The sequence below is a fragment of the Saccopteryx leptura genome, chromosome 8 (genome assembly GCF_036850995.1).
Source record: "Saccopteryx leptura isolate mSacLep1 chromosome 8, mSacLep1_pri_phased_curated, whole genome shotgun sequence".
Lineage (NCBI taxonomy): Eukaryota > Metazoa > Chordata > Mammalia > Chiroptera > Emballonuridae > Saccopteryx > Saccopteryx leptura.
In genome coordinates this window covers 56,342,054-56,365,962 of record NC_089510.1, presented here as the reverse complement: position 1 = coordinate 56,365,962, position 23,909 = coordinate 56,342,054, and the positions used below count along the sequence as shown (strand labels likewise).

The 23,909-nt window shown below is 41.5% G+C and overlaps 1 protein-coding gene and 2 pseudogenes across 1 annotated transcript in view; all 3 read left to right on the top strand.

Moving 5' to 3' along the window:
• Positions 1-23,909, top strand: part of UBXN7 (UBX domain protein 7) — an 88,977-nt gene that overhangs the window by 7,836 nt on the left and 57,232 nt on the right. The window contains exons 2-3 of the mRNA XM_066347644.1: positions 19,022-19,169; positions 23,449-23,516. Coding sequence (XP_066203741.1) covers positions 19,022-19,169; positions 23,449-23,516 — 216 coding nt within the window. The remainder of the gene's footprint in view (positions 1-19,021; positions 19,170-23,448; positions 23,517-23,909) is intronic.
• LOC136380049 (lactadherin pseudogene) lies at positions 6,378-8,947 on the top strand (annotated as a pseudogene).
• Positions 9,992-10,767, top strand: LOC136380048 (high mobility group protein B1 pseudogene; annotated as a pseudogene).

The following is a 23,909-nucleotide window of genomic DNA, read 5'->3' as shown; positions in this document are numbered from 1 at the left end:
CTTAACACCAAACAAAGGATAGAAGAAACTTGCCTCCAGTCTTTCTAGGGAACCTGGGGGGTAGTGTAAACAATCCAGCACCACAGTTTAACAGCCTTTTGCAACCTAATCAGGCAAATGAGGTGGGGGGTTGTGGGCAGACTGTCAGCTTACAGCCAATTCCCCACACTTCTGTCCCCCAAAAATCTAAACTCCAAAATCCCTGTTGGTTTTTTGGTCCCCAACAGGCACATATTTCTCTGGAATACCATAGGGCGCACCTGGAAATATTATAGGGCGCACACTTTGAGAACCACTGGTGTAGTGTGAGAAAATATTAGGCTCCAGAACACAAAGCTGGAGGAACACTAACATCTGACAGACTGCAAAAATAAACCAAAACTGTAGGAGGAATATGAGGAGAATGAGATGGTACTTCCAACATCAGCAGTATGGAAATACCTGGAATATGTAGGCGCTTTAAGAAACCAGAGATAAATATTTAATTTTTTTGGTTAGGGCTAGACAGTATCTTAGAAACCATCTTTACCCGTTTCTGAGTACTATATTAAATAAGAAATTCAAGTCCTAGAGAAGAAAAGTGACTTAGGTCAGTTCAGTGTTTCTCGAACTTATTTGTAAGAAAGAACCTTCCTTTTTTTTTTTTTTTTTTTTTTTTTTTTTTTGACAGGAAGGAGGAGAGATGAGAAGCATCAACTCATAGTTGTGGCACTAGTTGTTCATTGATTGATTTCTCATCTATTCCTTGACTGGGGGACTCCAGCTGAGCTCAAGGCAGAAACCTTTGGGCTCAAGCCAGCGGCCATGGGGTCATGCTTATGATCCCACGCTCAAGCTGGCTGCCCGCGCTTGAGCCGGCAACATCGGAGTTTTGAATCTGGGTCCTCAGCATGCCAGGCCAGTGCTCTCTCCACCGTGCCACTGCCTGGTGAGGTAGAAAAGAACCTTCTTAAAAATTTTTTTTTTCAATATTCATGGATCAAAATTTTTGTATAAAAACAATAAAAATTAATTGCTTAAAAATGAAATAGAAATATAAGCCCAGATCTTTAAAGATTAAGGCATAATTTGTATATAATAAATTCTGTGCTTTTTAGTATAAAGTTATGAATTTTGATAAGCACATACAATCATGTAACTGCAAGATGTACAACAGTTCTTTTATTTACTTATTTATTTATTTATTTATTTTTTTAAAATAAGGGGTCCTGGAGGGCCTGACTTTTTATTTATTTATTTTTTACAGAGACAGAGAGTGAGTCAGAGAGAGGGATAGACAGGGACAGACAGACAGGAACGGAGAGAGATGAGAAGCATCAATCATTAGTTTTTCATTGCGTGTTGCAACACCTTGGTTGTTCATTGATTGCTTTCTCATATGTGCCTTGACCGCGGGCCTTCAGCAGACTGAATAACCACTTGCTGGAGCCAGCGACCTTGGGTTCAAGCTGGTGGGCTTTTGCTGAAACCAGATGAGCCCGCGTTCAAGCTGGCGACCTCAGGGTCTCGAACCTGGGTCCTCAGCATCCCAGTCTGACGCTCTATCCACTGCGCCACCGCCTGGTCAGGCACAACAGTTCTTTTATACTTAAAAAATTTCTCCTGCCTCTTTGTAGTCAACCTCTTCCCCCACCTATTTTAATCTTTTGAGTCTGGCTTCTTTCACTTAGCATACTGTATTTCAGGGGTCTCAAACTCGCGGGCCGCATGGGCCCACCCACCAATTTTGTGCAGCCCGCAGACTGGCCCGCAGATTAATCCACGAAGTTTGATTAGTCTGCGGGCCGCACAAAATTGGTGGGCGGGCCGCACGGCTGTGAGTTTGAGACCCCTGCTTGAAATTCATTTATGTTGTATGAGTATTTCCTTTTTTTTTGTTTTTTGCTTTTTTAATTAATTAACTTATTTATTCAGTTTAGAGGAGACAGAGAGACAGAGAGAGAGAAGGGGGTGAAGAACAGGAAGCATCAACTCCCATATGTGCCTTGAGAAGGCAAGCCTAGGGTTTTGAACCAGCGACCTCAGCATTACAGGTCGACGCTTAATCCACTGCGCCGCCACAGGTCAGGCCATGAGTAGTTCCTTTTTATTAGTGAATAGTATACCATTGTATGACTATACTACAGTTTGTTTATCCATTCATTAAATGATTAGCTAATTGTGTTGTTTCCAGTTTGGAGGATTATAAATAAAGCTGCTAAAAACATTAGTGTATAGTGTATGAATATAAATTTTATTTCTCTTGGGATAAATAGATAGGAGTGGGATTATTGGATCATATGATAGGTATATAACTTTAAGAAACTGTCAGTTTCCCAAAGTCACTATTACTATTGTGCATACCCATTCACAATGTATTAAGAGTTCCAGTTGCCAATTTGTTTTTGCTTTTTAAAAAATTTTTTATTTTTTTATTTTTATTTTTTCTTAGGTGAGAAGAGGGGAGGCAAAATGACAGACTCCTGCATGCGCCCCGACCGGGATCCACCCGGCAAGCCCCCTACTGGGTGATGATCTGCCCATCTGGGGCCATTGCTCTGTTGCTTGGCAACCGAGCTATTTTAGCACCTGAGGGGAGGCTATGGAACTGTCCTCAGCGCCTGGGGCCAACTTGTTTCAACCAAGCCATAGCTATAGGAGAGGAAGAAAGAGATAGAGGGAGAAGGGGGAGGGGGAGAGGTGGAGAAGTAGCTGGTCACTTTTCCTGTGTGTCTGACCAGGACTTGAAACTGAGATGTTCATATGTTGGGTCAACACTGTACCACTGAGCCAACTTGCCAGGGCCTGTGATGTTGTTGTTGTTTTTAAAAAATTTTTTTATCGATTGATTTTAGAAAGAGGAGGCAGGAGAAGGAATGGGAAGTATCAACTCATAGTAGTTGCTTCTTGTATGTGCCTTGACCAGGCAAGTCTGGGATTTCACAGTTGCAGCCTCAGCATTCCAGGTCAATGCTCTATCCCCTGTGCCACCACCTGATCAGGCTGGACTACCTAAATTTTGATTTTTCTTTCTAGCTATGGTGCAGACATGGCCTGCATTATAGGTTTCGCCCTGTTTCCTATATTGTTATTCATGGAGACAGTGTGAACTAAGAGGCAGCAGGGAGGATGTAGCCACTGGTAAATTGTATGCTACAAACTGGGTTAAATAATGCTATTTGGTGCCATTAGCAAGCTTAGAAGGAAAGGGAGAAAAGATAAGAGATAAATCAGAAGGATACAGGTGTTAAGAAACAGTAAAGTAGTATTCCTGCCATAGATTATGGATTGAATGTTTGTTGACCCCTCCTCCCTTCAAATTCATGTTGAAATCCTAATGCCAGTGTGATTGTATCAGGAGATGGGGGCCTTTAGGAGGTTATTAGGTCATGAGGGTAGAGCCCTCATGAATGGGATTAGTGTCCTTGAAAAAGAGAGCCCAGAGAGTTTTCTTGTCACTTCTGCCATGTGAGGACACAGTGGGAGGATGGCTGTCTATGAAGCAGGAAGCAAGCCTATACCACACAACAAATCTGCTGCAGACTTTATCCTGGACAACCCAGCTTCTGGAACTGTGAAAAATAAATGTTTGTTGTTTAAACCACCCAGCCTATGGTATTTCTATTACAACGCTCTGAACTAAGAACACTCGGTTAGGTTAAGCTATCCTGCTGTTACCTACAATATCGGAACCTCAAAATAAGCCTATTTAGGCAAGTTTCCAAATAGTTTAAATCTGCAAACTTGTTTTATTAGCTCGCCCCCTTTAAAAAAGATATGTTCTTTATTCTGAATATAAGAACAAATTTTTTCAGCTGTCCTATCAAAAATTGTTATTACCTCTTAGGAAATAGATGAAACTTGTAACTATCACTGTTTCTTTCCCCTATATTATTTAGCCCTCCTTACTTTTCCTCTGTCTTCTTTTTTTTTTTTTTTAATTTTATTTAGAAAATTAACTTTAACAGGGTTACATTGATCAATAAGAGTACATAGGTTTGGCCCTGGCCGGTTGGCTCAGCAGTAGAGCGTCGGCCTGGTGTGCAGGAGTCCCGGGTTCGATTCCCGGCCAGGGCACACAGGAGAAGCGCCCATCTGCTTCTCCACCCCTCCCCCTCTCCTTCCTCTCTGTCTCTCTCTTCCCCTCCCGCAGCCGAGGCTCCTTTGGAGCGAAGATGGCCTGGGCGCTGGGGATGGCTCTGTGGCCTCTGCCCCAGGCGCTAGAATGGCTCTGGATGCAACAGAGCGATGCCCCAGAGGGGCAGAACATCGCCCCCTGGTGGGCATGCCGGGTGGATCCGGTCGGGCGCATGCGGGAGTCTGACTGCCTCCCCGTTTCCAGCTTCGGAAAAATGAAAAAAAAAAAAAAAAAAAAGAGTACATAGGTTTCAGGTGAACATTTCTATAACATTTGAACTGTTGATTATGTTGTATACCCATCAGCCAAAGTCAAATCATTTTTCATCACCTTATGTTTGTCCCTCTTCACAGCCTTCCCCACTCCCTTTCCCTCCTCCCCCCCATTCACTTAATTCCCGTTCTCTCTTCCTCACGTTCCCTTCCCCCTGGTAACTACTTCACTTTTATCTATTCCATAAGTCTCAGTTTTGTATCCCATCTATGTGTGAAATCATACAGTTCTTAGCTTTTTCTGATTTACTTGTATCACTCAGTATAATGTTCTCCAGGTCCATCCATGTTGTTGTAAATGTCACTATGTTATCGTTTCCTATGGGAGAATAGTATTCTATTGTATATATGTACCACATCTTCTTTATCCAATCCTCTGTCGAGGGACACTTTGGTTGTTTACATGTCTTGGCCACTGTAAATATTGCTATGATGAACATGGGGGTGCATGTGTCTTTACATACCAATGTTTTCAAGGCCTTGGGGTAAATACCCAGTAGAGGGATTGCTCGGTCATATGGTAGTTCTATTCTTAATTTTTTTTTTTCCATTTTTTTTTTTTTTTTTTTCTGAAGCTGGAAACAGGGTGAGACAGTCAGACAGACTCCCGCATGCGCCCAACCGGGATCCACCCGGCACGCCCACCATGGGGCGACGCTCTGCCCACCAGAGGGCGATGATCTGCCCATCCTGGGCGTCGCCATGTTGTGACCAGAGCCACTCTAGCGCCTGAGGCAGAGGCCACAGAGCCATCCCCAGCGCCCGGGCCATCTTTTGCTCCAATGGAGCCTTGGCTGCGGGAGGGGAAGAGAGAGACAGAGAGGAAGGTGCTGCGGAGGGGTGGAGAAGCAAATGGGCGCTTCTCCTGTGTGCCCTGGCTGGGAATCAAACCCGGGTCCTCCGCACGCTAGGCCGACGCTCTACCGCTGAGCCAACCGGCCAGGGCCTATTCTTAATTTTTTGAGGAACCACCATACTTTCTTCCATAATGATTATACTAATTTGCATTCCCACCAGCAGTGAATGAGGGTTCCACAGTCTCTTACACTTGCTATTACCTGTCTTGTTGATAATAGCCAATCTAACTGGTGTGAGGTGGTATTTCATTATAGTTTTGATTTGCATTTCTTGAATAGCTATTGAAGATGAGCGTCTTTTCATATACCTATTGGCCATTTGTATGTTCTCTTGGGAGAAGTGTCTTTTTAGTTAACCTTCACTTCCTCATATTCCTCTATTTATAATTCAGTGGGAGTGTTATTGGCATTTTGACTAGGAACCTTTTTGTTATGTAGAACTGTTCATAGCAGAAGATTTACCACTTGTGTTAGTTTCATGTGACTGCTGTAACATTATCACAAACTGCATGGTTTAACACATGTTTATTTCTCATAGTTCTGGAAGCCAGAGGTCTATAATGAAGGCATGCATAGTCTTTGGAGAAAGGGGGGCATTTTTCAGACTACTACTGTATCCCTAGCTTCTCTCCATTAAATTCCCGTAGTGCCTCCCAAGCCCAATTCATGAAAAACCAAAAAATGGTCTTTCACATTACTGAATGTCTCTACTACTTCTGAACCTTAAGAAGCACTGGTACCTTTAATTATCTTCCAGCTATTTTCTGTTTTTAAAGTGATACACTAAATAAATAAATAAATAAATAAATAAAATGAAACACTAAAATGATTGTACAAACAGCTCAGATAATTTGCCTTAATTTAAAGTTTTAAAAAATTTTTATTTTATTTTATTTTAGAGAGGAAGGGAGGGAGAGAGAGACTGAAAGACATTGATTTGTTCTTCCACATAATTATGTATTTGGTTTTTGATTCCTGTATGTGCCTTGGCTACAGATTGAACCCACAACCTTGGAGTATCAGAACAATGCTCTAATCAACTAAGCTGTCCAGCTAGGGCTTGCTTTTATTTAAGAAAGTGGATGGGGGCCTGACCAGGCAGTGGCGCAGTGAATAGAGCGTTGGACTGCAATGCGGAAGGACCCAGGTTTGAGACCCCAGGTTGCCAACTTGACGCGGGCTCATCTGGTTTGAGCAAAAAGCTCACTAGCTTGGACCCAAGGTCGGTTGCTGGCTCAAGCGAGGGGTTACTCAGTCTGCTGAAGGCCCGCAGTCAAGGCACATATGAGAAAGCAATCCATGAACAACTAAGGTGTTGCAACCAAAAACTGATGGTTGATTCTTCTCATCTCTCTCAGTTCCTGTCTGTCTGTCCCTATCTGACTCTCTCTGTCCCTGTAAAAAAAAAAAAAAAAAAAGAAAATGGATGGGGCCTTGGCTGGTTGGTTCAGCGGTAGAGCATTGGCTCGGCCTGTGGAAGTCCCAGGTTCGGTTCTTGGCCAGGGCACACAGGAGAAGCGCCCATCTGCTTCTCTACCCGCCCCTCTCTCCTTTCTCTCTCTCTCTTCCCCTCCTGCAGCTAACACTCATTGGAGCAAAGTTGGCTCGGGCACTGAGGATGGCTCCATGGCCTCTGCCTCAGGCGCTAGAATGACTCCAGTTGCAACAGAGCAACAGCCTAGATGGGCAGAGCATTGCCCCCTGGTGGGCATGCTGAGTGAATCCCGGTCTGGCAAATGCGGGAGTCTGTCTCTCTGCCTCCCTGCTTCTCACTTCAGAACAATACAAAAAAAAAAAAAAAGAAAGAAAGAAAAGAAAGTGAATGGACCCTGGCTGGGTAGCTAAGTTGGTTAGAGTTTTGTCCCAATATACCATGTTTGTGGGTTCGATTCTGGGTCAGGACACATACAAGAATCAACCAGTGAATGCATAAATAAGTGGAACAATAAACTGATGTTTCTCTCTCCCTCTTTCTACCTTTCCTGTTTCTAAAACCAATAAATTAAAAAAAAAATTTTTGTTTTGTTTTGTTAATTCTTCCTATTTTTTTTTTTTTTTGTATTTTTCTGAAGTGAGAAGTGGGAAGAGGCAGGCAGACAGACTCCAGTATGCACCCAACTATGATCCACCTGGCATGCCCACCAGGGGTAATGCTAGGCCCCTCTGACTCCAGAGGGGTCACTCTGCTACAATTTGAGCCATTAAAGGTAGAGGCTGTGGAGCCATCCTCAGCGCCCGGGCCAACTTTGCTCCAATGGAGCCTTGGCTGCAGGAGGGGAAGAGAGAGATAAAAAGGAGAAGGGGAAAAGGTGGAGAAGCAGATGGGCGCTTCTCCTGTGTGCCCTGACCAGGAATTGAACCCGGGATTTCCACACGCCGGGCCGATGCTCTACTGCTGAGCCAACCAGCCAGGACCTTAAAATATTTTTAAAAAAATGATTGGTGGGCAGTCAGCTCCTGGGGCTAGGGGCGCCGCTCCGTAACCACGCACCGCTCCGTAACCACGCACCCCGCACTCGAGCTTGCGTGAACGCCCAGGCCAGTGGACCCAGTCCCGAGAGACGAGTTCCCACCGCGGGGCCCGTGGACCAGAGCCAGCCACGCCGAGGTGGGCGCCTCAAGGCCAATGCGACAAACCCTTAGGCCTGAAGGACAACACCATCCCCAACAAGCAGCTCACGGCCTCCAGCGTGCACAGGACCTGGGACCTGCCTTCCTTCAACTGGTACCCCTTCTATGCATGGCTGGACAAGCAGGGCAAGTTCAATGCCTGGACTGCTACAGAAAACTCCGCCTCTGAGTGGCTGCAGATCGACTTGGGCTCCCAGAAACAAGTGACTGGCATCATCACACAGGGGGCCCGAGACTTTGGCCACATCCAGTATGTGGCAACCTACAAGGTGGCTCACAGTAATGACAGCACGAACTGGACCGAGTACAGGGAGCAGGGAGCCGTAGACAGCAAGGTCTTCCCAGGTAGCTTGGACAACAATTCCCACAAGAAGAACATATTTGAGACGCCCTTCGTGGCTCGCTTTGTGTGTATCCTGCCCGTAGCCTGGCACAACAGGATCACCCTGCGAGTAGAGCTGCTGGGCTGTTAGCAGCAGCCCCGGCTAAAGTGACTGGGACGGTCGGAGGCACCTGCCCCCTCCCTGGTCCTCCTAACCTTCTGTGGGCCTGCTGCCTTCTCCACACGCCCACCTCCTGATTGTCGTGTAGGCGGGGTGGGGTGTTTCAGTCACCTCTCCCCCCTGCCATCCTCACCCCTCCCAGCCCACCTGCCCCTGGCTCCTGGACCTCACACCGTCCTGTTTTCTCCTCACACCTGGCGCTGTGGGAGTTGATCAAATAGGTCTGAGATGGACAGGGAAGAGCGAAGTTGGGGGTGTAGGTTAGCTGCATCTCTCCAGATGTCCGGTTCTGGTCCAGTGTCCTCTGTAGCCCACCTCCCACACGCCACATTCTCATGGCCCTAGAGGAAGGCCAGGAGGTGCCAGGCTGGAGATAAGTCTCTCAGTCCTCAGCTCCAAGTGTGATACTGCCACTCCAGATGCTGCCACCAAGCCCTCTGACATTTCCCCCTTCTCTCCCTGGAGACTCTGTTGACCCTTGCGCTGAGCCTAGAAAGACAGAAGCGAGTGGGGTGGGTCTGTAGAGAGATGGGAGGTGGTGGGTGGGCGTGGGGGACCCTGAGTGCACAGGCAGCTTCCAAAATATATTTATAATCACTCCTTGGGGGAAAAAAATGATTGGTGTACTTTGCTTTTTGCTTCTTGGGCCCCTCACTAAAACTACCTTATTTAGTCTTGCTGGGATTTAGCATGTCCTTTCTTTTAAAAAAATCTTTATAGGTAGATCCTCCACAACCCATTTGAAAGCTCTTATTGGTCACTATCCTGCAAGCTCTAGTGATGGAAATTATTCTGTGAAATTATCAACAGAGACCTGATGGGGCCATTCTGAAATACACTGCCTACAGTTCAGATTCTAACATGAAATGGTTAAGTGAGGATTATAGATAGGATGGTAGTTCTGGGACTCTAGTGTTGACACTCATCTGCCCCCAAAATATCACAGTTATTATTTCTTTTATTATAGCTTTATATTTTAAGGTCATTCCTCATATAACCCCTTTTAATAAATTCTATTTTATTTAAAAAAAAATTTTCCATGGATTTTGGGTGTGAGGGTTGGATAAAGAGAGGGGAAGAGAGAAAGAGAGAAGCATCAACTCATTTTACTTGGTAGTTCCATTTAGTTGTGTGCTCATTGATTGTTTCTTGTATATGCCCTGACTGGGGGTCGAAGCTGTGGCCTCTGGTGCACCAAGATGACACTTTATCCACTGAGTCCACCTCACCTGGTCAGGGCTAATAAATTCTATTTTAACCTATAGTTTAAGAAGCCTATGGACTTTGAAAATTTTGGAATACATTTAAGTTTTCTATTGCCTCTATTATCAGCTCTTGATGCTTCTTAGTCACCCTGGCATTCTGTTTAGTTGACACAAATCTGGAACAATCCCTTTCATGTATTTTATTTTTTATCCATAACATTCACTTTTTTCTGGGGCAGTATTTTCTTACTTGCTTCATCCTGTTCCTACTTTTTAAAAGAATGAGTGGTGACTGGCTCCCACTCTCACAGCCATTGCAGTAAGTTGATTTCCATAGAGACAAGTTTGGACAAGTGTGAGCTGCATGGGCACTGGATGACTGCTTGCAGAGGAGAATTAATTAAACATGGGCAAAGGGAATCCTAAGGCTCTGAGAGGCAGAATGTCATAATATACTTCCTTTATGCAAACTTGCTGGGAGGAGCACAGGAAGAAGCACCCAAATGCTTCAGTCAGCTTCTTAGAGTTTTCTAAGAAGTGGTCAGAGAGGTGGAAGACAGTGTCTACTAAAGAGAAATGAAAATTTGAAGACGTGGCATAGGCAGGTAAGGCCAGTTATGAAAGAGAAATGAAAACTTATATCCCTTCTAAAGGGAAAATAAAAAAGTTCAAGGATCCCAGTGCACCCTAGAGGCCTCCTTTGGCCTTTTTCTTGTTTTGTTCTGAATATCACCCAAAAATCAAAGGATAGCATCATGGCCAGTCCACCGGTGATGCTGCAAAGAAGCTAGGAGAGATGTGGAATAACACGGCTGCAGATGACAAGTAACTTTGTGGAAAGAAGGCTGTCAAGCTTAAGAAATACAGAAAGGATATTGCTGCATACTGAGCTAAAGGGAAGCTTGATGTGGCAAAAAAGGGAGTCATCAAGGCTGAAAAAAGCAAGAAAAAAGAAGAAGAAGCCTGGCCTGTGGTTGCACAGTGGATAGAGCATCAACCTGAAGTGCTGAGGTCGCCGGTTCGAAACCCTGAGTTTGCTGGTCATACGACAATCAATGAACAACTAAAGTGAAGCAGCTATGACTTGATACTTCTTGTTACCCTCGCCCTGTAAAATCAGTAAAATCTTAAAGAAAAAAAAAGGAAGAGGAAGAAGATGGAAATGAAGATGTTAATGTATAAATTCTGACAGATTTTTTCTTGTCTATAAAGCACTTAATGCCCCTGTATACAACTTACTCCTTTTTAAAGAAAGAGAAATGCCCTGGCCAGTTGCTCAGTGGATAGAGTATCAGTCGGCGTGCAGACGTTCGGGGTTTGAACTCTGGTCAGGACACACATGAGAAGTGACCATCTGCTTCTCTCCCCACCCCCTTCTTTCTCTCTTTCACTCTCACAGCCAGTGGCTCAAATTGTTTGAGCATCGGCCCTGGGCACTGAGGATAGCTCAGTTGATTTGAGCATCAACCCCAGACGGGAGTTACCGGGTGGTGTTAGAATCATGGTGATTGAGAAAGAAGAGACAATAGAAGATGAGAGCCAACGGTGTGTTTTGAGGAAATCTTTATTTATGGAAATCTGGAGAAAACTTGGAGACATTTTTATAGACATGATTTTAATAAGCTCTTCTGTTTAATGATAGTATTAGAAATTAATGAGATAATGGGAAGCAGAAATACCTGGACTATACTTGAACGTCTTACAGACCAAGGAAAGAAAAATCTAAATTTAAGCTTAAGCACCAGAATGCATGTCCATAAGAGAGCCATGTTGGGTTGTTTACCACTCTATTCAGTATCGTGAAAATATCAATAGTAGTTGTTCAATGAATATATAAAGATATTTGAACTAAATGGATTAAATAGTCAAAGTCAGTAATTGTGATAAAAGTCAATAATTTATTTTTTAAATTTTTTTATAATTATGGATATAATGTATGCTTACTGTAAAAAATTCATACAATGTAAAAAGTAAATTATAAAATAAATAAAATGATGGAGTACAATAGACACTGAACTTTTAGAGTAGCATTTAAGAAGGGTAGTAATACTGTAGCCCTCTCGGGATAGCTTGGCTAGTTAGAGCAGGGGTAGTCAACCTTTTTATACCTACTGCCCACTTTTGTATCTCTGTTAGTAGTAAAATTTTCTAACCGCCCACCAGTTCCACAGTAATGGTGATTTATAAAGTAGGGAAGTAACTTTACTTTATAAAATGTATAAAGCAGAGTTACAGCAAGTTAAAGCATATAATACTAATTACTTACCAAGAACTGTATGTCAGATTTTCGCTAAGTTTAGCAGAATCTTTTTTTTTTTATATTACAACTCATCCTTTTGTCATGTACTGGTTCTCAGAGGCCTTTGTCTTCTCTTAATTTGGCTCTTTTTCTTAATATTTTTTCTTTCTTTATTTATTTATTTATTACAAAGAGAGTGAGTCAGAGAGAGGGATAGACAGGGATGGAGAGAGATGAGAAGCATCAATCGTTAGTTTTTCATTGCGTGTTGCAACACCTTAGTTGTTCATTGATTGCTTTCTCATATGTGCCTTGACTGTGGGCCTTCAGCAGACCGAGTAACCCCTTGCTGGAGCCAGCGACCTTGGGTTCAAGATGGTGGGCTTTTGCTCAAACCAGATGAGCCCGCGCTCAAGTTTGAGACCTCGGGGTCTTGAACCTGGGTCCTCTGCATCCCAGTCCAACGCTCTATCCACTGCGCCACCGCCTGGTCAGGCAAGTTTGGCAGAATCTTTATAAAACAACTTACTATAGTTAAATCTATCTTTTTATTTATACTTTGGTTGCTCTGCTACTGCCCACCATGAAAGCTGGAACGCCCACTAGTGGGTGGTGGGGACCAGGTTGACTACCACCGGGTCAGAGCATTGTCTAGAGTGCAGAGGTTCTCAGTTCAATCCCCAGTCAGGGCACATACAGGAACAGATTGATGTTCCTGTCTGTAAAGCTAGTAGCCATGGCCATATCACAGCCGCGTGGCCCATGCAGGTTCGCATTTGATTTGGACAGACAGTAATGAAACAATGGAGCCAAGAACTGGGGGGCCATTACCTTTAATTCTAGCTCGCACCTGGCGGGCGAGAAATACACACAGTGGGAAAACACTTCCCTTTCCATTCAGGGCTCCCAAAGCCACTGACTCATCCAAGTATTCCTAGAATCATGGGCCCCACCAGCCTTACTCACTTCTGTTTCCCATCTCCTTCTCTCTGCACAAACTGGCTTCTCCTTCACCACTCTGCCATCTTGGCTGCCTCTCCTCTGCAGTGCTGATGGCAGGATCTCAGTGAGAGCTCCCGTACCCCCATCTCTTATAGTATAGAAATTATAGCTTTTAAGTCAATATACAAATAAAGAAGTCTCTGATACAAAGCCATTCATCTGAGGTATAAATAGGATTGCTCATAAGAGTGTACCACCCCACATCATGCAATAGTCAAGGGTGTGGAGAAAAGTTCAGTTTTGAGAAGATCTTAGTATTAAAAGAGTAAGGAAGGCTTAGTATTAAAACCAAGCCTTAGGCTATAAGGACCTTGTCAACCTACAGCCTATCTCCCACATCCAATGCAAACTATAAGCAAGCAAACATATATATCACATTTACAAACTTATTTGACTAACACTGTCCCTCCCTCCCTCCCTTCCTCTCTCACTAAAATAAAATTTTAAAAAAGTATAATACTGTAAAATGGAACTGACCATGGTGTAAAAATATTAGGAAATCACTGAAATCCTCAGGTTTTATGAGAACTAATATGGAAATGCATGAATCTTGAAATTGTTCATCAAATTTGTGCTGGTTTTGCCCCAAGAGTTTGTGTTTAATTATCTACCATAAAGTTGGTTATTGGAATTTTTCCTACCCTTTGTTGACCTTACAAATAAAACAGGTATTTTACTAGCAAAAATAGGCTCATTCTGGAACAACAAAGAATTGCAGCTTGGGACAGGCAAGCTATATTATAGCAAAAGCCACAGGCAAATCCAACAAACAAAGGAGAAGAAAGTTATTTTATGGAGAATAAAAGAGAAAGTTGGGAGGGGTTATTTTTTTTTTTAATTTTTTAAATTTATTTATTCATTTTTAGAGAGGAGAGAGAGAGGGAGAGAGAGAGACAGAGAGAGAGAAGAGGGGAGGAGCTGGAAGCATCAACTCCCATATGTGCCTTGACCAGGCAAGCCCAGGGTTTTGAACCGGCGACCTCAGCATTTCCAGGTCGACGCTTTATCCATTGCGCCACGACAGGTCAGGCGGGAGGGGTTATTTTGAAAGTCCATTGGAGAAAAGCAATAAATAGATTAGGGAAATGACAGTTCAAGGACATGAAGGTTTTTCATTGACAGAGTTGCTGCTTTAGTCTGTTTCTTCTAGATCCTAGAAGTCGGGAGACCACTGCTCGCGAGCCACATGCGGCTCTTTGGTGCCTTGAGTTTTTAGCAAAGGCCAGCTTAGAAGTACCCTAATTAAGTTAATAACAGTGTACCTACCTATAAAGTTTAAGTTTAAAAAATTTGGCTCTCAAAAGAAATTTCAATCATTGTACCGTTGATATTTGGCTCTGTTGACTAATGAGTTTGCTGACCACTGTCTAGGACAGGCATGGCCATCATAGGGCCTGCCGGCTGGATCCGGCCTGTGTAATGAGTTTATGCAGCCCGCAATTAAATTTTTAATATTCTCTGCTACTTTAAAATCTCAGCTACTCAGAAGCGGAAGTGTCTTTGATTATTGGAAATTGAGATATTTAAGAAGATAGTGATACGTGGAAAAGAATTCCGTGTGACTAATCTAGGGTTAACTTCCAATTGGCTGATTGGATTTGCGATACTTCTTTATTTTTTAAGAAAATTCCATTATAAAGATTTACAACTTTTGTACTCATCTGTACTCGATATGAACTGTTTGATGTTTAGCGGCAATGTAAAACCCATGTTCTTTTAGGCAGAGTTTGCCAGTGCACACCCAAGGTCAAACAATTCGTTATTTTTGTGGTCAAGTATGCTGAATCAAGTGGCATTGTAGCATAGACAGTAGCTACGGTTGATAACTGAAAAAGTGTCCAGGCTCTTTGTAAAATGAAATAATTGTTTTATTTGCGATATAACCCCTTCAAGCTCATTCTATTAATTAATATTGTTTTTGATTGATTGTGATACAGTTTAGGTATTTATACAGTATGTAATATTTTTATTAAAATAATATTGTATATTAAAATTTTTTTCACTCACATTTCCTCATAAACAAATTACATAATAAAATTTTATTTACTTAAATCATTTTTGTATTTAACATTTTTTATTCTAATATTTCATCCAGCCCGTGAAAAGTTTTCTTTCTAATCTGGGCAGAAACTGTTGGCCATGCCTGGTCTAGGAGATAACAATGTACTCTTTTCCTGTTGGTGCCTATAATCTATTTTTTTTCTTGTTGAAGGTTTCTTTTGTTGGGTCTGTGGGTCAAATAAGTTTGCAAATATGATGTATATGTTTGCTCGCTTACAGTTTCCATTGGGTGTGGGGGACAGGCTGTAAGCAGGCAGGATAATTATAGCCTAAGGCTTAGTTTTAAGACTAAACCTTTCCCACCCTTTTAACACTAAGATCTCTTCAAAACTAAGCTTTTTCCCCACACCCTTGACCAGGGGTCCCCAAACTTTTTACACAGGGTGCCAGTTCACTGTCCCTCAGACCGTTGGAGGGCTGGACTATAAAAAAACTATGAACAAATCCCTATTCATTGCCTGACCAAGCGGTGGCGCAGTGGATAGAGCATCAGACTGGGATGCGCGGAGGACCCAGGTTCGAGACCTTGAGCTTGCCAGCTTAAGTGCGACTTCATCTGATTTGAGCAAAGCTCACCAGCTTGGACCCAAGGTTGCTGGCTCGAGCAAGGGGTTACTCGGTCTACTGAAGGCCCACGGTCAAGGCACATATGAGAAAGCAATCAGTGAACAACTAAGGTATAGCACTGAAAAACTGATGATTGATGCTTATCATCTCTCTCCGTTTCTGTCTGTCTGTCCGTCCCTATCAATCCCTCTCTCTGACTCTCTCTGTGTCTCTGTAAAAAGAAAAAAAGAAAAAGAAAAAAAAATCCCTATGCACACTGCACATACCTTATTTTAAAGTAAAAAAACAAAATGGGAACAAATACAATATTTAAAATAAAGAACAAGTAAATTTAAATCAACAAACTGACCAGTATTTCAATGGGAACTATGGGCCGGCTTTTGGCTAATAAGATGGTCAATGTCCGGATCCATATTTGTCACTGCTAGCCGTAATAAGTGATATGACGTGCTTCCGGAGCCGTGACGCTGTCACTGGAAGTAGTACTGTATGTGAGCATCGCAGCACTTTGGATTTGCCCGTGGCTTTTGCTACACTGACCACCAATGAAAGAGGTGCCCCTTCCAGAAGTGCGGCGGGGGCCAGATAAATGGCCTCAGGGGGCCGCATGTGGCCTGCGGGCCATAGTTTGGGGACCCCTGGTCCAATTCCTCAAAAAAGTTTTTTGGCTAGCACAAATACATAAATTTCTAGAGATTTGAGTGAAATTATCAGATGCTTTTTTTGTAATATATTTTTTATTGTTTTAACATTAAATTATATTGTATATTAATCCTGTTTTCTATTTAGGTTTCATGAAGTAATTTTGTTCACTAGCATCATAGCTATATGGTTTTTTTCAGCTATATAACAAAGCTGTAGCTACTCTGTCATCCGACAGACTTTTGGAGTATGTGATTTTCATTTGACGTTGAGATATAGCACTTTTTAAAATTTGTGTGTGATGGTCTCACTGGAAATTTTATCTTAATCCATTTATCCTAAGTGCCCAGTTGGCATTTGTGTTTTCCACAGTGTAACCATCTTGCTTTATAAATGAAATTTAAAACATGAATATTGGCACCCAATATAAAGTTCTTAGGATATAAAAGAATTGTTTTGGCTGAAGCCTGGATCTTCCCTGGTGTAATAAGACATGAGGTATCTCTAAGTCAGTTTATTAGATATTGATGACATATAAGCAAACATGCAAATGTTGGGAATACCAAGACAAAAACCAATCCTTGCATTCAATGAGCTTCTCTCTTTTTTTTTTTTATTCATTTTAGAGAGGAGAGAGAAAGGGAGAGAGAGAGACAGAGAGGGAGAGAGAGAGGAGAGAGAGACAGAGAGAGAAGGTGGGGAGGAGCTGGAAGCATCAACTCCCATATATGCCTTGACCAGGCAAGCCCAGGGTTTCAAACCGGCGACCTCAGCATTCCAGGTTGACGCTTTATCCACTGCGCCACCACAGGTCAGGCCAATGAGCTTCTCTTTTGGAGGAGCCAGAAAGTAAACCAGCATTTACTGCTTGGTTGTATATCGATGTATATTATATTATAGAGAGTACCATAGTGGAGGGAGTGAGGAGGAAGTGTAGAGAATGCTTAGCACATAAATTGACACAGTAACACTTAGGGTGATTCTTCAGCATGCATGAACCAGATGAAGTAGAGGGATGAGGAGGATAAGGATAGTCCAAGCATGTAATTCAATGTGACAATGCTGAATTGTGTGGGATGGGGAAGAAGAAGAGGCAAAGCCAGAGAGATAAGCTGACACCTGATCACAAAGGACTTTCCAGATCTTAAGGATTTTGTAGGTGTTAGAAAGTCATTAAAGAATTTAAACTGGGGTGTGATACAATCAAACTTGTATTTTGGAACATAACCTCAGCAGCCAGTTGGAAGATAGAATGATAGTTAGGAGCCTATTATAGTAATCCAAGTAAAAAGTATTAAAGGCTTGCTTTTTTTTTTTCTTAAGTGAGAATAGGGAAGATACAGAGAAAGACTCGTGCATGCGCCCTGACCCAGATCCAGCCGGCAACCCTAGTCTGGGGCTGATGCTGTGCCCACCTGAGGCCGCTGGCAACTGAACTGTTTTTAGCATCTGAGGCGCAGGCTCCACTGAGCTATCCTCAGCACCTAGGGCCAGTGTGCTCGAATCAATCGTGCCATGGCTATAGGAGAAGAGAGAGAGAGAGAGGAGGGGGAGAAGCAATGGTTGGCTCTCCTGTGTGCTGTGACCAGGAATTGAACCTGGGACTTTCACATGCTGGGTCAACGCTCTATTCACTGAGCCACTGGCCAGGGCCTGACTTAGTTATCTTTGACCAAAATGTTCTATCTCACTTCTCTCCTACTGTTATGAAAAACACTTTCTTTTTAATAGAAATGAAATGCTGACTGAAGTGAATTCTAACAATTTCCAACTTTCTAAAGTATAGTTCTTCATTTTTCTTTATGTTTTGTGGTTTATTAACAAATATATAGTTGGTCCATTTAAAGAAATGTCAAATAAATGTTTTATTTAGTTTTTGTTTTATTCTGAAGGAAGACTACTTTTTTATTTCATTTTATTTTTTATTCATTTGAGAGAGGAGAAAGAGAGAGAGAGAAAAAGCGGGAGGAGCAGGAAGCAGCAACTCCCCATATGTGCCTTGACCAGACAAGTGCAGGGTTTCAAACTGGCGACCTGAGCATTCCAGGTCAACGCTTTATCCACTGAGCCACCACAGGTCATGCACTTTTTTTTTTTTTTTTTTTTTAAGAGAGAGAGACAGCCAGACAGGCAGGTACAGCCAGACAAGAAGGGAGAGAAATGAGAAACATCAGTTTGTTGTAGCACTTTAGTTGTTCATTGATTGCTTTCTCATACGTGCCTTGATTGGGGGGGAGGGGGCTTCAGCTGAGCCAGAGACCCCTTGCTCAAACTGAACAAGCCTATGCTCAAACAGAGACTTTGGGGTTTTGAAACTGGGTCCTCAGAACCCCAGGTCTACGCTCTATCCACTACACCATTGCCTAGTCAGGCGGAAGACTACTATTTTAATGCTTCAACTTTATTTTCTAGGTATTGTATAAGTTGTACAGTGTTTAAGTTTAATTTTTTTTTTTGAGTCATTCTTTTTTTTTTTTAATTTTTCTCTTTACAAAGACAGAGAGTCTGAGAAAGGGACAGATAGGGACAGACAGACAGGAACAGAGAGAGACGAGAAGCATCAATTCTTTGCTGTGGCACCTTAGTTGTTGATCATTAATTGCTTTCTCATATGTGCCTTGACCAGGGGGCTACAGTAGACCGAGTGACCCCTTGCTCGAGCCAGCAACCTTGGGCTCAAGCTGGTGAGCCTTGCTCAAACCAGATGAGCCCACGCTCAAGCTGGCGACCTCAGGTTCTCAAACCTGGGTCCTCTGCATCCCAGTCCGAGCTCTATCCACTGCACCACAGCCTGGTCAGGCTGAGTCATTCATTCTTAAAGAGAAAATGTATTGCTAATTTGCTTGGGAATTCTGTAGTCTAATAAGAACTAACTATAAGAAGTTGTCTATTTTTAACCTCTTTCCTATCTTTTTGCTATTTCAGGCGCAAGTGAAAGTGTAGGGAAACACATGCTTGAAGCCTGCAACAATAATCTGGAGATGGCAGTCACAATGTTTCTGGATGGTGGTGGAATTGCTGAAGAGCCCAGTACCAGTTCAGCAAGTGTCTCCACTGTTAGACCACACACAGAGTATGAATTTATTATTTCTTGTTAGGAGCAATGGCCTGCCTAAATTGATTATTTGCATTTTTATCAGGTTTATTCTTTGTTATTGAAAAAAAAACTTAAGTTGAAAGTATCTGAAAAAATGTCAAATAGAAATTTTTTACTTATATACTTTAAATTCTCTAAAACACTGTTATGTCTATTACTTAATCCTCACAAGATCCCGGTAGGATGGCATTATTACTCATATTTTTTACAACAGGAAGCAGAGGCATAGCCATTTTCCTAAGCTACACAGCAGTTAAGTAGCAGATATGGAAGTAAAGCCCAATAAAGCTCAGATTTCCCAATTCTAGATTTTTTTACATTGTCCCAGGAAAGTTTTGAGTTACCATGAAAAAATTTTCAAATAATTCTAGTCCTTTATACCTTAAATAGTTACATGGAGTTAATTATTAAAAGCACCTTCAGCATGTGGAACTGTACTATATAGAGAATAATAATAAATGATAAACAGATTTGTTCTTTTTTGCCCTTTATATTTTATACCAGTGAGAGTTTGAAATAATACCTTCTGGGCAGAATTCCAACAGTCTTTGGGAAATACAGAAATGAACATTACCCAAAGGAAAACCACTGATTATTTCTTTTTTCTTCTTGTCCAAGTAATAGGTAAGGAGATAGAGAAACAGACTCCCGCATATGCCCGACTGAGATCCAGCTGGCAGCCCCCATCTGGGGCTGAAGCTCTGCCCATCTGGGACCATACTCACAACCAAGCTATTTTTAGTACTTGAAGTGGAGGCTCCATGGAGCCATCCTTAGCACCTGAGCCCATGTGCACAGACCAATCGAGTCATGGCTGTGGGAGGGGAAGAGAGAGATTGAGGAGAAAAAGGAGGAGAATTGGAGAAGCAGATGGGTGCTTCTCCTGTGTGCCCTGACCAGGAATCAAACCTGGGACATCCACATTCTGGGCCGATGCTCTACCACTGAGCCAGCTGGCCAGAGACCCATTAAATTTTTTTCTTTTTTTTTTGTATATTTCTGAAGTGTGAAGTGTGGTGGGGGGTAGGGGAGACAGAGAGGCTCCCACATGTGCCTGACCGGGATCCACCCGGCATGCCTGCCAAGGAGCGATGCTTCGCCTCTCTGGGGCATTGCTTCGCTGCAATTGGAGCCAATCTAGCGCCTGAGGTGGAGGCCATGGAGCCATCATTTCAGCACCCGGGTGAACTTTGCTCCAGTGGAGCCTTGGCTATGGGAGGGGAAGAAAGAGATAGAAAGGAGAGGGGGAAGGATGGAGAAGCAGATGGGTGCTTCTCCTGTGTGCCCTGGCCAGGAATTGAACCCAGGACTTCCACACGCTGGGCCGACACTCTACTGCTGAGCCAACTGGCCAGGGCCTAAATTTTTTTTTTAAATAAAATTAAAAAGGTCCTTAAATAAGACTTTAATACAGTTTTTATAACTCTGTTTATAACATGAGATACAAAGTAGAAGAATCCCCTTAAATAGGGATAGGCTAAAGACGCATTTTATTTTTACAGATTAGACATAGTTTTTTGTTTTTTGTTTTTTTAAGATGAGAGGAGGGGAAGATAGACATGCACCCCAACTGGAATCTACCGGGCAAATGTGATGTGGGGCTGATGCTTGAACCAGCCAAGCTATTTTTAACACCTGAGGATGACGCCCAACCAACAAGCTATCCTTAGCACCTGGGGCCAATGCTCAAACCAGTCGAGCCACTGGCTGCTGTAGGAGAAGGGAGAGAGGAATGGGGAGAGAAGCAGATTATCTTTTCTCCTGTATGCCCTGACCTGGAATCAAACCTGGGATATCCATATGCCAGGCTGATGCTCTGTCCAGTGAGCCAGCTGTCCAGGGCCTAGACATAGACTTAAAAGGCCAAATAATTCAGGGCATTCTTGCCTCTTTTACTGATAAAATTCCAGATTCTAGAATAATACTGTTTCCACATGAAGCATGAACTTTAGAGATCATTATTAATATTTTGTAAAGCTTTTTGTCAATGTTGGCCATTTATTTCAGATGTGATAATCCTATTCTCCCTCAACATAGTGTGTAAATTAATATGAAAACATGATTTAGTTTATGGAAACTTCAATAATAGGTCTTTATAGCAGATTCAGGAGAATATACCTGTCCTCATTGTATAAAACATGTTTTTATTGTGTTTAAAAGTAGTTAAAGTAAATGAATGTCTTTCTCTGCTGAATTACATTATAATTTGACTTAGATTATTTATATTGCTAATTGGCTAACATTTGGTAGTAGCTCCTAATTCCTAAACTATTATTTTCATTCTTTACAGTTCACCTTTTTCTGTTTCATTCTAATATCTTGTTAGGTAGTTGACAATCTTGGAAAGATGCTCTTATATATGTAGTAATCAAGTCTGTCTGCATAGGGATAACTACTGATTGAAATAATTATATATATATTATATTTACATATATATATGTAAAAGTGAAGTATACCAATAATGGAAAGATTTATTTAGATAAAAGATATCTTTTAAATTCTTAGCTTTCTTAAGATAATGACCTATTTTTATTTGATGAAGGGGGATTAATAGAACTTTCTCTTATAAGCACATTGTTTTTTCTTTTAAGATTTTTCTGTGTGTAAGAATATTTAGCATAATTTTGAGTTATTCTTTAGTCATTTGGCTTATTGTATTTTCTTTGTCTAGTTATTTTATTACAGGATGTTCTTGTTGACAAATGAATGTTCATACTTTATTTTAATAAAGTATGTTTTGGAGTTCCAACTCTTAAAATATCAAAAAACAGGGCCTTAAGTTTAGTTATTACTATTAGAAACAATTAATGAAAAACATAAGGCCTAGCCTAAATTAACGTTTATTATAAGCAAGAAAATAATATATTTGGAACTTACTATTTACTATGAACGTTAATCAGCAGAATTTAATATTTGAGTAAAAACTATAAAATAAACTGATATTTAAAGAAACATACACCATTTTTATAGTATAGCTAAATGGTTATTTTTTTATTTAAACAGATAATTAGTAAACTCTCTAGAGCAGTGGTAGTCAACCTGGTCCCTACCGCCCACTAGTGGGCGTTCCAGCTCTCATGGTGGGCAGTAGCAGAGCAACTAAAGTATGATATAAATAAAAAGATAGATTTAACTATAGTAAGTGTTTTATAAAGATTTATTCTGCCAAACTTAGCAAAAATCTGACAAAGTATTTTTTAAGTAATTATTATTATATGCTTTAACTTGCTGTAACTTCCCTACTTTATAAATCACCATTACTGTGGAACCAGTGGACAGTTAGAAAAGTTTACTACTAACAGAGATACAAAAGTGGGCAGTAGGTATAAAAAGGTTGACTACCCCTGCTCTAGAGATAAACTTTGATGAGTTTATAAGCTTTTAAAAGATGAGTAATTTTTTTGTTCTGAATATAGTAAGGTCTATTTAATAAATAATTTATAGTAATACTTATGTTAACCATCTTTATAACTAGCAAAAAATTCACTGCATGTTTGTTTAAGCTTATGTTAATATATCTGTAGTTTATTTTATGTGGTAGTAATATAGTGCTTTTATTAAGTCAGTATTTTTCAGTTAATATTTTTTTGTAGCGAGAGAGAGAGAGACAGAAGGAGAGAGAGATAAGAAGCAGCAGCTCATAGTTGCAGCACTTTAGTTGTTCATTGATTGCTTTCTCATATGTGCCTTGACTGGAAGGGTCCAGCCAACCCATTGACCCCTTGCTCAAGCCAGCAACATTGGGCTCATGCCAGCAACCATGGGATCATGTCTCTGAGCTAACGCTCAAGCTGGCAACCCTGTGCTCAAGCCAGATAAGCCCATTTTCAAGCCTGTGAGTGACCTTGGGGTTTTGAGCTGGGTCCTCAGAGTCCCAGGTGGTGTTCTGTCCACTGTGCCCCACCACTTGGTGAGACTTAATTAATTTCTTGCCTAATTTCTTTTTTTTATCCCTATCTTTATTTTATTTATTTATTTTAAAGAATTTAGGGTAGAGAATGTGAGAGGAAAGTAGAAATATGTTTTATTTTTGTTTTTCTCTTTATAAATCATTTGAGCTTATCTGTGCCATGTATTTATTCCAGTTGACCTCTATGGAAGCCATCTAACAATCATATATCACTGTGGTTCCTAAAAGTCACTAAGTCTGGTGTTCATTTTATGTATTGATTTGAATGCATTCACAGCAGTTCTAGAGAGAACAGGTAGCAAAAACAGTTTTCATTTTGATATTTTTCCATTTTTTTTTTAATAGAGAAGAAGTTCGTGCCCCAATTCCTCAAAAGCAGGAAATACTGGTAGAACCAGAACCTTTGTTTGGGGGTAAGTTCTTCTTTTTTTCATTAGCTGTATTTGACTTTGTTGTTGTCTTTAGGGTTTTAATGAAGCTATCAAAAAATAAGGCTTGCTTAGACTGTTAATTCGAGTATAGAGTCAATTCTTATCTTGTGATTATGTACTCTTCTTAGGAAAGTTGCACAATTGGTCTTTGCAATGAGTGAACCAGATTAAAAAGTTGATATTTGTTGCAGGAGGCAAAGGGAGGAAATTAGCAAAAAAGAACTGCTGTCTTGTAATGGAAACCAATCAACATATCATTAAATGAAAGTCTACCCGACTGCCATATTCTTACTATTTTTATATGCCTTACTTTCACTCATAATTTCTCGATATACTATTCCTCTTTTGAACAAAGGAGAAAAGTGATGCCTAATC